This window comes from Belonocnema kinseyi, chromosome 1 (assembly GCF_010883055.1).
Source record: "Belonocnema kinseyi isolate 2016_QV_RU_SX_M_011 chromosome 1, B_treatae_v1, whole genome shotgun sequence".
Lineage (NCBI taxonomy): Eukaryota > Metazoa > Arthropoda > Insecta > Hymenoptera > Cynipidae > Belonocnema > Belonocnema kinseyi.
Genome location: NC_046657.1, coordinates 111,192,611 through 111,206,874, shown reverse-complemented (window position 1 = coordinate 111,206,874; position 14,264 = coordinate 111,192,611). Strand labels below are relative to the sequence as shown.

The following is a 14,264-nucleotide window of genomic DNA, read 5'->3' as shown; positions in this document are numbered from 1 at the left end:
CGATATTTTATTTACAAAAAAAGTTCTTAGGTTCAAAAAAACATTCAGTGAACTGAAAAACTGTGGTCGGTAATATAGGTATTTAGCTGTGTCACATGCTCTTAAGGTGCAGGGTGCACAGTCTTCTCCTTTTTTTCTTAGTTTCCCCTTTTTTCTTGAAATACCCCTTTTTCTCTTTAAATATACGATATTCGAAAATACAAATCACTAAGTGTGCCCATTATTGAATAATAATTAAAGCAATTATAATACATAAATAAATTATGTATGAATAACTAAAGTACACGTTCCAAGTTCTTAACCATGTAAAATAATTACTCTTAAAAAATTTGAAGCTGAAACATTTTAAAGCATGTTGAAAATGTGAAAACTGGAGACAGAAGTTGTTATCCAATATAAAATGGAACAGTTACAAAATTGATAGTCCTTTTTAAATAAGAATTAGAAATTGAACCCTTTTTAGTTAAAATGAACAAAGTTAAGTACCTACCCTATTTTACCTGTTTTGAACTCCTTTTGCAATTTGATCCCTGAAGGTGCCAATAATTGGTGCTCCTATTATTTAACCAAAGCCACGCATTTTCCGCATAATTTTTTTTAACAATTTTAAGTTACTTTAGTGCTTTAAATATAAAATTGGTATTTTAAAATAAAAATTATTTATTCATTGTAGTTCGGAAAATATTTTCAATTTTGGAAAACTTTCAGGTTACATTAACGTTATTTTTATAAGAAAACGATTATTTTAAACAAAAATCATTAGATTTCGCCAGAGATGTCCAATTCTAAACAATTTTCTCTTATGGTTTGTTAGTCTGTTTCTTTCGAATTTTTCGGTACTTATAATAAAAAATCATTAGATTTGAAAGAATATGTACAATTTTACAAACAAATTTAGGTTATCTTATTGTGTTTCATCTGAAATTATTATGTTCAACTCAAAATGATTATATTTGAATCCAATGACTTTTGTTTAAAATAATAAAATCTACAACCTTGGGCAATTTGTAATTGTCAATTTTTTTCGTAGGAAATTTAAATTTTCATTCAAAATATAATTAGATTTCAAACAATATTCATAATTTTGTAACAATTTTAGATTTCGCTGGCGTTTTACATTGGTAACTGGAATTTCGAAATCAAAATTATTATAATTTAAACAAGATTTAGAATCTTTTAACAATTTTGGATTCTGTTAGTGTTTTTGTTGTATTTCAAAGAATAATGTTTCTTTACAATTAAAGGTTATAAGCTAGCTTCACGAAAAATATTGATATAGATTTTAAAAAATATTTACCATTTTAAAACAATTTAAGGTTGTGTTAACGGGTTTCACCTGAAATCGGTTATTTTAAACAAAAAACATTTGACTTCAAAAATCAAACTTACATTAAGTTTACAATTTTTAGTTGTTCGGGCGTTTTATATCGGAAATCGATACTTCATAATAAAAAAGTTATTGGATTTTATGTAAGGTCAACAAATTACATGGAGTAGTTGATATATTAATTCTGAAGTTAAGATACCAATTTTCATCAATTATCAAAAAATATTTTTATTTAGGATTGAAAAGAAGTCTATTTATCATGAATAATTTTATGCAAAGTAAACATGAAAAAGATTCACTATTAAAAACCAGACTTCCAAACAACCTGACTTTTCGAATCATTAGAGACGAAAATAACAAATGAAAAAAAGAGGGAGAAAAGAGAAATAGTCATAGTTAAACAAAACGACTATCTTACTTTTTTCGTTTGTCCGTCCTTTTATATTACTAGGGAACCAACATGTTTCGGGGCCAATTTATACCTCATCAGGGGTTATTTATAGGAAAAACTAATGGGATGAAATAGACCGGAAAATAAATATTTCGATTGGTAGTAATTAAAAGATGATTATTATATATTACGCAAGTATTATATATTTTTCTTTCTTTTCTTTTCAATTATTTTAGATAATAGATAATATGAAATACAACAATTCTGTATTAATATTAGTTATTGCGCGAGAAAAAAAGCATGCCCGCGTGTTTATTGTTTAGTATCTGTTAAAAAAGGATTTCGGAATGTAATATTGAAAGGTTTTTAAAACAAATTAATTTTCTGGTTTGGAAAATTAAAAAAAAAGAAATTAAAATAATTTAATAGAATATCCAAATTTATTATTTTTATTAAAAAATTTTATTTCTAAGCTTACATTTTTAATTTAAAGAATTTTTAAATGCTTTCTTAAAGACTTGAACAAATAAAAAATAAAAGTCTTTGATGTTGAAAAGTTTGGATAAAAAAAATTGTTATTTAATAAATAAATAATTTGTTTTAATTTATCTGTACTTTAAGTAATAAAAAGTGAACAAAAACGTTTTGACAAAACGATTTTAATCCAGATCAAAATTTAAGAATTTTCGGATTTTAACGGTAAAACTTAAACGGTTTAAATTTGAAAGTCTTAGTCATTAAACAAATGTGAACGTGTGACTGAAAGTTTATAAACTATTTTCAGCTTATAAATAACTTGATAATAATATATTCTTAATTAAAGGATTTTATTAAATTTAAAATATTGTTACAGTTTAAAATATTCCATTTTTAACTCATTCAATTTGAAAATTTTAATAAAAAAAAAGATTAATTATGGAATATTTAGCAACATTTGAATTTTTATTTAAGACAAGTAAATTCATACCAAATATTTAAAAGTAAAGAATCTTTAACTGAATTGTTTGACATAGAAAACCTGGAATCGTTAAAATTTCTAAGAGCCTTTAAGCTTTGAACGTTACAATTTTAATTGTTGTATTTGAAAAATGGTTAATTTGTGAATGAAGTTTTTCAATTTTGATGTATAATTTACAAATGAACATTTGTAGATAAAATTTGAGTAATTTTAAAAGATATATAGGAGTTTTAAAAAGATTAAAAACTATCATGCCAATTTTAGAAAGCTTTCTTAAAATCTTCTAGTATCTTTTTTGAAAATTTTGTTAAAATATTTGAAACACTTTTTAAATATTCTCTTAAAATAATTTTTTAAATGTAAAGTTATTTTTAATTTTCCTAGGAATTTTAAGAAAATGTTTTTATTCTTTTGAAGCCTTTCACAATTCTTGAAAAGAATCTAATTTTTTGTTTAAAATCTGCAAACATTAAGTTTGAATCTTTTCAAAACTTCTAAATATCTCTTAAAATTACTCAAATTTCGCCTGCATATAATAAATGTTCCATTGTTATTTATACATCCAATTTGTAAAGAAATGTTCTAAAACTTGCAGGATTTTCTGAAAATTGTAGAAAAAATTCAATTCTTTTTGACAGATGTTTAGAAGTTCTGAAAAAATCTACAAAATAATTTTAAATTTAAAACCAATTTAAAACAACTTCTAGATTTCTCGAGATTTTGAAATTAAAAAAATCAAATTTTGTAATTAAAAACATTTAAATTTCAATTTTAAAAATTCAAAGTTTAACAGTTTCACTTTGAGTGCTTTCATTTGTAGCTCAGTTTTTATTACCTCAAGTGGAAAGTTTTTTAGCTTTAGTGTTCCATTTTTTTAATTTCATTGACCGTATAAATTGTTTGTAAACCGGGAAATGGCCGAGAATTTATTTCGTCGATTAAAACGACCACCCTGAATTTGTTTATTTAGGATAAAGAAATTAAAAATAGAGTTACTAATATAATAATATATGACAATAATAGTATAATTGAAAAATAATTAATTTTCAGACATGGAGCAGACGACATGACACTTTCGGGAGTGATACCAAGTATCGTAAAACTTCTTTCCGATCCGACCGAAAAAGTCAGAGAAACAGCTTTAAGTACTCTGACGGATTTGTATCGACATGTAGGTGACAGATTACGAGCAGATCTTCAACGGAAACACAACATTCCACCTTCGAAGTAAGTTTTAATACTAAAAATCCAATTTCAAGGCTCACAGGCCGGTCCCTGTATCCCCTATTGTACTCTATTTTCAAGATTTGGTCCCTATGGTACCCTATTTGCAGTCCATAAGGTGGATAAACTTGACAGCACCATTTCATGATTTCTTCCAAGCAATAATTAAGGGATCATTTAGGGCTTATTACATACCCTAATGCCAAATTTTCGGTTCTGTAATTTTTGTTAACAGGTTGTACTGCCCACTTTACATAAAGTTAAAAAAACGGTGAAGGGATTAAAATTTCTATTTTTACAGGCATTTCTTACCCATTTAAGGCTCGCGAAATATAATTTTAAAAAACTAATTGTTTATACAATTTTATTAAAACAATTTAAAAAAATTAACTAAACAAATTTTGTATAAGATGTCTTAACTCATAAAAGGCTCTCTGAAAATCGTGATTTTCGAAAATTGTTTATGTATTTTTCACAGCATTAAGGTAACATGTCGAAAGACTCAAAGTTAGGAGAACCATCTTAGAAAAACGATAAAGTTTTCAACATGTCTACTTTCTGAGGAATTTCCGGCTCAGTTAAGGCTCACGAAACATAATAAAAAATATTTTGAATGGTGTTTAAACAATTTTTCTTTCATCAGATATCTTTAGACTCCTAGAAGGCTTTGTGAACAAAATAGCAAAAATCAGGGAATTTCTGTAAGAAGTAACTGTAAAAAGTAATCATGGCTGCGACACGTCATTATTAGTCACTTTTTTCTCCATTCACTTTTTAGTCACTTGTTTAAATGAAAATATCACATAAGTCACTTTTCTTGTCTGTACCTATTTCTAAAGTATCTTGAAATCCTTTAAAATATTTCAGGGCATTTTAAAGATTCCGAGAAATTTTTAACAGGTTTCAGTAATTTGAAGGGATTTTAAAGATTTTAGGGCATTCCAAAACTTCTAAGGCATTTCAAGAGTTTTTGAATTTGAAATATTTTAGGGAATTTTAAAAGAAACCAAGGAATTTTGTATTAATTTCATTAATTTTAAAAGAGATTTCTAAGCACTTGTGATATTTTAGGATAGAGAATTTTCTAGAATTTCGGAAGTTATAGAACGAGTTTACATAACCTAATAAGGGTTTTAGATATCAAAACATTTCATAGGATTTTATCAGATTTCCGAGAGTTAATAATGTGTCCCTAAAGGTTTACATGACCTCAGTTTCGCTGGACCGAAAAACCCGGAAATGATCAAGAATTTTCTGAGACTGGGAAAACCCGGAAAATGACAGTGAATTTATTCCTTGACCGGGAATTTTACGAATTTTCTGAAAAAAAATTTTCCCAAGTTTAATTTCAACAATTTTGTAAATATTTCCAGATTGTAACTGTTTAAATTCGAAAGTTTTGATACGAATTGAGATTAATGTAATATGATTTATTCCGATATTTTTATTTTTAAATAACAATTTTAATGATTCATTAATAATGTATTTTTAATTCAAAGTCTTAGGTTTTCCTTTATATTATTTTTTATATTAAATTGAATAAATTAATTTATTAATATATTATTTTTATTAGTTTTCTTAGCCATTACAAATTTCAATGTTCATTTAAGACGAGTAAATTGAACACAAATATATGTAAAAGTAAACCATTTGAAACTGAATTGTTTTACATAGAAAGCTTTCAATCTGTAAAATTTTGAAGAGCTTTTTAACTTTTAACGTTACAATTTGAATCGTTCTGTTTTTAAAATGTTTAATTTGCACGTGAAATTGTTCAATTTGGACGTATAAATAGCAATTGAACACTTATTATTTGACAAAAAAATTTGAGTAATTAAAAAAAACCTTAAAATCTTACAGGTTCTGTTTTGATAATTTTGGAAATCTCTTAAAATCTTTTTAAATTTTCTGTTACTATAATTTTTCAAATTGAAAAATCATTTTCAATTTTCCTAGGAATCTTAAGAAAATGTTTTTATTCTTTTCAAGCCTTTCACAAATCTTAAAAAGTTTCTAAACTTTTTGGTTGAAATCTGCAAAAATCTGCATTTTGTTTTAAATTCGGCTGTGGGTATTTGCACCAAAATTTCGGTACGAATAGCCCTATTTTTTCGGGTCACAAACTGCGTATAAATGACTTGAACGTTTCAAACAAATTTCAACAATGATTTTAAATTTGAAAAAATATAAAACCACTTCTAGATTTCTCAATGTTTTGAAATACATTTTTTAGCCTTTTGAAGGATGCTTAAACTATTTAAAATGAAAATAATTTAACTTCTAATTGGAAAAATTGTTAGTTTAAAAAAAAAATTTAATTTTTTAATCTAGCTTAAGATTATTAAAAAAAAATGAATTTTGAAAATTTTTAAAGTTCATTGATTGATTCTTTAATTAAAAGTATTGAAAATGTTAACTTGGATTTATATTTTTGGAATTTTATCTGAATCTTTGAACTCTATAATTTAATAAAAATGCTAAATTTTGCAGTTTATCTGAATTTCAGTAAAAAAATTTCAATTGAAAAGTGTTAGAACCTTTCATTTCATACGTTTAAATTAAATTTTTTGTTTATTGCTTTAAATGGGAAAATGTTTAGAATATAGTTCAATTTTTTAAATTTGATTGACCGTGAAAAATGTTTGGAAACCGGGAAAAAACCGTGAAATACCGGGAATTTTTTTCTTCGATTAAAACGGCTACCTTGATCTTACATGTAGATCCTTATTTCTATTTTTTACAATAGCCCAACTAGGGACTTGTTAGAAAACGAGTGATTCAATGATTTCTTTATTTTTAAAAAGTTGCTTTAATTAATGGGTTTGAAATATAAATATATTCAAGAACTTTAAAAAATGTTAAGGGATTTCAAACGATTTTAAAGGATGTGAAATGTTTGACGTGATTTTAAAAGGTTAAAAAGAAATTTGAAATTGATTTCCATAATGTAATGGGATTTCAAAAGATTTCAAATAAGAGTTTCAAAGAATTTACTTACAAGAAGTGAGGGATTTTTTAGGCTTTCCAAGATTTAAAAAATTTTCAAATATATTTACAGTTAATTTGGACTTCGCCCTTAATTTGTATTAATTTATCTTAAATTCTGTTAAATCGCTTTGAATTTTTCTAAATTTACTCAATCTTACTCAATTCAATGCATTTTTTGACACATTTTTTTTAATTCATCTTGAATTATTTAAAACTTGCTTCATTATTTTTTTAATTCAGTTAATTTTTTTATGCATTTCATCGAATTCTTCTGGTTGCAATTAAATTCCTTTAAATTCACTCAAATCTTCAGAATTAAATAGATTTTTTCGATTTAAAAATTTTTACAATTGGTTTTAATTGTTTTATAGTCATTAGTCACTTTTTAGTTAGAAATTAGTCGGGTTTCAAAGATTTAAGGAAATTTAAAATTATTTTTTTATCTTCACCCTGAATTCTTATTAATTTACCCGGAATTCTTTAAAATTGGTTGGAATTCTCTTTAATTTTTGTAATTGACTTGAATTCTTTTAAATTTACTCAATTCTAATCAATTCAGTGGATTAAAAAAATTTAATTTTCGTAAACTCATTTCAAAATTCCTCTGAAATTTTCATTAATTTTATCAATTTCTTCTAGTTTATTTTAAATTCATCTATATTTATTCCAGTTTTAGGGAAATCAATAGAATTTTTGTATTTTAAAAATTTTCTCCAATTCGTTTCAATTTTTTTGAATTTAACTTTAATTGTTTTAAAGTTTAATGAATTTATCCGAAATTTGTTACCCTTTAAGTGCGAAAAAGTACTGTATGAGCATGATAAAAAGTACCTTTTGGTTCCTATATTTTATCTCATAAGGACTGAGGCCTGCAATTTGAATGCAATTTTAACCTAATGTTTATTCTAATATTGTCTCCGAAAAATTTATTTTCTCATTTTTCAATCTCGCTTTTTATTTGTTTCAAAATTTTAAACCCTTTCCATTTTGCTTTAATTTAATTAAAAACTTTTTACATTTGTTACGGTTTAGAATAAACTTTCCAATTCAGATTTTTTTCTGATTTGAGCAATTTTAAATTTTAATCTACTTAACATCTAAATTTTGTTTCTGTATAATTATAAAACCTTTAAATTTTTAATTTTCATGCCTGTAAATTAAGGAATTTTCTAAGTGGGGTTTAAAAAAATGGGAGAGACGGAATTTAGATTCGTTATGGCGACTTTCAGTTTTGAACGCTTTGAAATTTGGATTCTTTTTTTTCAATTCTTTAATTACCGGGCGAGTAAAAATCTTTAACTTTTTAGAATTTAGATTATTTTGAATGTACCTGTTTATAAATTTTTTTTATAATGCCATTTTTTTATTCTAGATGGGCTTTGTTGGCTGAAAAATTCGACCAGTTAAAAGCTGCCGGTGACCTCCTTCCCTCTGCAATGTCTGCAGATGGTGAGTTTTTAAAAGCAATATTTACAAACAGTGATAATGCGAACAACCAAATCGAGCAATAACAGTTTTTTTTTCCTATCGAATATGTACAATTTGTCTATTCCCTAAAATTATTGTAGAACTACAATTTTTTTCCCGTGAAGGGTAGTTCTTTCTTTAAAGATTACCCCTTTTAAAAAGTTCCAAGAGCACTTTCGTTTTTTTCTCTCTGAGATTGAATAACGGAAAAAGAATCAGAACTCCGTATTATAAATTATTTGCCGAAAGTACATGGTGCCAAGTAACATTAGCTGGATTTGTAGGTGTGATATGCGCGAGATATCGGCTGGATATTGTTTCAAACGCGAGATGAAATACAAACCGAAATAATCTCGTTTCGCTTCAAGAATCCGGACTTGCTTACATATTACATGACAGGAGAAACAAATTATAGATTGATTTGTGGCGACTCTAGCAAATTCCAATTTAGTTTCCATAATCTAAGGGCAAGTCTTCAATTATTGGAAGCTGATTTAGTTGGGAATTATAAAGCTGAAACTACATGAAAATCCATGAGATTTGTGTTTTTTTTTCTTTTTCAAATGTACTATAGCTTCTGAGATAAAAAGATTTTAAATCAACTTGTCGGGGGGCGGCAACGCTCGCTCCGCCGAACGCGCTTATCGGCCGCCCGAGTGCTAAACTTTAAATTTCGATGTCTCGGAAGCACATCGGGCCAAAAAAATATTATTTAAAAGATTTTTATTCAGATTCGACACTTTTAAGTCTGATCAGGGTGTTTACCCTACCTCGAAAATCTGGAATTTTCTGGGAAATCTTTTATACTTGGAAATACCTGGAAATGTCAGAGATTTTTTTTCAAAAGCGTGATTAATTTTTTAAATTGTAATATACAATTAAATAGCAGAATAACTTTTTTCACTAAAAACTTAACTATTCAGTTTTTAGTTGAAAATTATATTTTTCCGATGAAAATTCGTCTTTTTTTATAGAAATTAATCTCTTTGGTTGAAAATTAATCTTTTTATTATTTTTTTTAATGCCTAGTTCGAAAGCATTGTCGAAAATTCAACTATTACAGGGAAAGATTCATCATTTTAGTTGAAAAATTATACGTTACAGTTTTTTTTATGGCCGGTATTTTTGTTCATTATTACAATTTTTTAAGTTTCTTTGCTTGATTTAAAAAAGTGCATATAGCACTACAAGCTACAGAAAAAAAAATTATATTATATTATTACTATATTGCCGAGATACAGTATTTTGAAGAAAATGTTTGGTAATTTCTTCACGATTCGCATAAATCTTCAAATATCCATAAATTCTCAATAACAAAAAAATGCGTTGAAAATTCGTCTTTTTTTGGTAGAAATTAATGTTTTTGATTGAAAACTCATCTTTTTGTTTGAAACTTTAACTATCCCACTTGAAAATTCAGCAATTTAGTTAAAAATTCAACTTTTTGGTTGAAAATAAAACTATTTGGTGGAAAGTCGAACTATTTGGTAAAAAATTCATCTATGTTATAAAAGATGCAATATTCTCAATTGAAAAGTTAGGGATTTTTAAAGTAATATTATTTAACTATTTAATTTTTTAATTAATCGGTAATGCTAATATATTTAAGCATATCTTTTTGTATAATTTTTTAAAGCTTTCTAAATCAAACAGATAAATGGAATCCCTAGATACTTTAAAACAACCTGGAATAGTCCGAAAAATTTGTTCCATGATTTTAATAGACACTGTATCCGATTGAAATCGGTCTTACGGAAAATTCAAGTTTTACCTCAATTTAAAGCTTCCTTTACTTTTATAGTTAATTTACTGGAGGGTGCTAAACATTCAACGTTAGAACAAAACTAACGTAATCGGAGTCTTTGAAACACTACTAGTAATAAGCTCTTGAGGGAATTATCGTATCGGAGTTGCTAATTGAAGCGGAATCTTGGGGAGAAATAATCTTTAGAAGCAAATCTTTAGAGGCGTTTGAAGACTATATTTTTTAGTATAAAAACTTGATAATACTTATTAATTGTGGTACTTTTTTTATAGTGGAATACAAGATAAATTAAATATTCCTAAAACTGGTTATATCAGAAATTAAAGTATTAACGAGGAATGATAAGAGTATTTGTGTCTTTCTTTTTTCTAGATTTATAATAATAATTTTTAATTATCACATTTTGGAAGATGTTTATTTTCGGACGTTGAAATTTTTAAATGTAAAATTTTGCAATTATACAATTTTAAATTATTCTATTACATTTGACATGGTCACGTTTAAAATTTTGGAATAGTTCGAAATTTATAATTATTCCATTTTAATCGCTAAAAATTTGAAATTGTACAATTTTCGAATTAGATAATTTAAAATTATCCCATTACATTTGAAATGGTCATATTGGAAATTTCTAACATTAAATATGTTCTATTTTAAAAGTTTAAAGTTAATATTATCCCAATATTGTCTCATTTGGAAGTTAACAATTTTGCAGTTCTTTCAACTGTTAAATTAAAAAGTCTTTTTTTAAATTGCTCAACTAAAAATTTAAATATTCTATTTTTGGTTGAAAATTGATGTATCTAGTTGGAAATAAATTCTATTCTATATAATTAATCTTCTTCGTTGAAAATTCAGCTTTTTGCTTGAAACTTCAAAATTTTACAAGAATTTTTTTGTTCTCTCTCTTGTTTGAACAATTTTTTTATTCAAAAAATCAACTCCTGTTTGAAAGTCGTTTTTTCGCTGAATTCAATAGTTTCCAATTAAAACAACTACTACATTTTTCTTTCACAATTCATTTTTTTAGAACAAAAATGTAATTACTTGAGAGTGGCAATGGATCGGGAAAACCGAAAAATGACAGTGATTTTTTTTTTTGACCGGGAATTTTACAAATTTGCAGAAGAAAAATCTGTCCACGTTCGATTTGAACAGTTTTTAAATAATTAGTGGAATTGTTATGTTTTTAATTTATGCAATTATTTAACTTACAATGCGTAATTCAAAAAATTTTTACCTTAAAAATTTTCCATATAAAATTTTTATTTCTAATCTTACATTTTTAATTTAAAGAATTTTTAAATGCTTTTTTAAAGACTTGAACAAATAAAAATTAAAGCCTTTGATGTTGAAAATTTTGAATAAAAAACATTTTTATTGTATAAATATATCTATTTTTTAAATTTATCTGTACTTTAAGTAATAAAAAGTGAACAAAAAAGATTTGACAAAGCGATTTTAAATCAGTTCAAAATTTAAGAATTTTCGGATTTTAACGTTAAAACTTAAAGGGTTTCAATTTAAAGGTCTTAGTTATTAAACAAATGTGAACATGTGACTGAAAGTTTATATACTATTTTCAACTTAAAAATAAATTCATAATAATATATTCTTAATTAAAGGATTTTATTAAATTTAAAATATTGTTTTAGTCTAAAATATTCAATTTTTAACCCATTCAATTTAAACATTTTAATTAAAAAAAAATAGTAATCATTGAATATTTAGCAATGTTTGAATTGTTATTTAAGACAAGTAAATTTATGCAAAATCCTGTTAAATAAAACAAAAATCCAACGATCAAATTTGAACCACAACGAATAAACAAAAACCAAAAATCCTATTGTAATCTGAAAAAAAAACAAATAAAATTTTTGGACAAAAATAAAAAAGAGGAAAGAAAAATAAGAAGGCAGCCAAACACATCTTCCTTCTCTTTTTCTTTCTTTCGTCTTCTTTATTTTTATTATCATCAAATAACAATAAAATAAATATAAAAAACATTTTTTTATTTAACAGGATTTTGCATCAATTTGATTATTGGACGTTAAATGGGATTTTTAATTTGGATTTTGGTCTAATTTAAATTACTTAAATTTGGATTTTCAAGTAAATTTAACCCAAATATTTAAAAGTATAGAATCTTTAAATGAATTGTTTGACATAGAAAACCTGGAATCGTTAAAATTTCGAAGAGCCTTTAAACTTTGACCGTTACAATTTTAATTGTTGTTTTTGAAAAATGCTTAATTTTCAAGTGAAGTTTTTCAATTTTGATGTATAATTTACTAATGAACATTTGTAGATAAAAATTGAGTAATTTTAAGAGACATTTAGGAGTTTTAAAAAGATTAAAAATTATCATGCAAATTTTAGAAAGTCTTCTTAAAATCTTGTAGAATCTTTTTTGAAAATTTTGTTTAAATCTTTGAAAAACTTTTTAAATATTCTCTTAAAATAATTTTTCAAAATGAAAAGTTATTTTTAATTTTTCTAGGAATCTTAAGAAAATCTTTTAATCTACATTTTGTTTCATAGCAGGCTATCATTTCAAGTTTTACATTAAGTTTGAATCTTTTCAAAACTTCTACATATCTCTTAAAATTACTCAAATTTCGCCTATAAATAATAAATGTCCAATTGTTATTTATACATCCAAATTGTAAAAAATTTTCTAAGATTTTCAGGATTTTCTGAAATGATTAAATTTCGTCAATTAAAACGGCCACCCTGTACTTGCTTGAAAGTTAAACTCTTCTATTTAAAACTAATTTTTTGGTTGAAAAATTATCTCCTTGTTTGATAAAGAATATATTTTTATGAAAATTCGTTTTTTTGGCTGGAAATTATTTTTCTTATTTCAAACACTATTCCAGTTGAAACTTTAAATATTTTGTTCAATAATTTATTTATTTTTTTGCATTTTTTTTGTTAACTGAAAGTGTGTCTATTCCAGTTGAATGTTGAATCATTCTAGTCAAAAATATTAAAGTTTTTAAGTTAAAAATTATCTTTTTTTTTAGTTGAAAATCCATCACTTTAATTGAAAATTGATCTTTTTTAGTTCAAAATTCTACTATTTGATTGAAATTAGGTATTTTTTAGTTGAAAGTTCAATTATTTCGTTAAAAATCCTTGTATTTTGTCAAAAAATCGTATTTTTGTTGGTTGAAAATTAATTTTTTTACTGGAAATTTAAATATTTCATTTTTGGTTGATACTTAATATTTTTTAGTTGATAATTCCTTTTTCGTTGTTGAATTCAGCTACTTTTAGTTGAAACTTAAACTAATTTGTTAATATATATATTTAGGTTGAAGATTCATAATTTCAGTTGAAAATTCAACCCTTTCGCTGAAAATGTAACTGTTTTGGTGAACATATGTTTTCTGATTAAACATTATTTGTATTGAAAATTGAGTACGATTTTTTCAGTTTATCTTTTTTATTTGCAAATTCAACTATTTGGTTGAAAATGTGACTATTTTATTTGAAATTCATTTTTTTTTGCTTTGAAAATTAATTTCCTAACTTAAAATTTAACTTTCCCTTTTTTAGCTGCAAGCTGATATTTTTTAGTTGAAAGTTTAGCTATATGATTGAGAATTCATGTATTATGTTGAAAAATCGTATTTTTGTGTCGAAAAATTAATTTGTATGACTTAAAATTTGAATATTATATTTTTGATTGAAAACTGGTCTTTTTTAGTTCAAATTCAAGTATTTGGTTGAAATTTTTTTTTCTAGCTAAGAATTTATTTATTTTTTGAAAAATCGTCTTTTTTGTAGAAAATTAATCTTTTTGGTTGAAAATTTTATTAATTGGTTAACAATTTATCTATCTTCTTCGAAATGCAATAATTTTACTTGAAAAGTTAGGAATTTGATGGGGCTTAAATTGAATTTAACCCTTAAACGGCCAAAACGCCACTACCGGTACACTGCTTTTCAACGGCCAATAACTAAGACTATTCGACACTAGAAAAAATTGAGACACATATATTTTTATTGCTTAAGATCTCCTCTTTCCGTCAGTGCAAATGAAATTCCTCAAAAAATTTACTTATTATCCCAAAATGCAGTTTAAACAAAAAAAAAGTGATTTTTCGTGCCTATTTTTTTTTGTGAACCATTTTCCAAA

The 14,264-nt window shown here is 25.1% G+C and overlaps 1 protein-coding gene across 7 annotated transcripts in view; it reads left to right on the top strand.

Annotated features, from left to right (window-relative positions):
• The window catches only part of LOC117178043 (CLIP-associating protein 1-A), a 139,464-nt gene that overhangs the window by 15,835 nt on the left and 109,365 nt on the right, over window positions 1-14,264 (top strand). For all 7 annotated transcript variants that reach the window (XM_033369749.1, XM_033369511.1, XM_033369663.1 and 4 more), the window contains exons 4-5: window positions 3,727-3,903; window positions 8,261-8,337. In XM_033369749.1, the coding sequence (XP_033225640.1) occupies window positions 3,727-3,903; window positions 8,261-8,337 (254 nt within the window). The remainder of the gene's footprint in view (window positions 1-3,726; window positions 3,904-8,260; window positions 8,338-14,264) is intronic.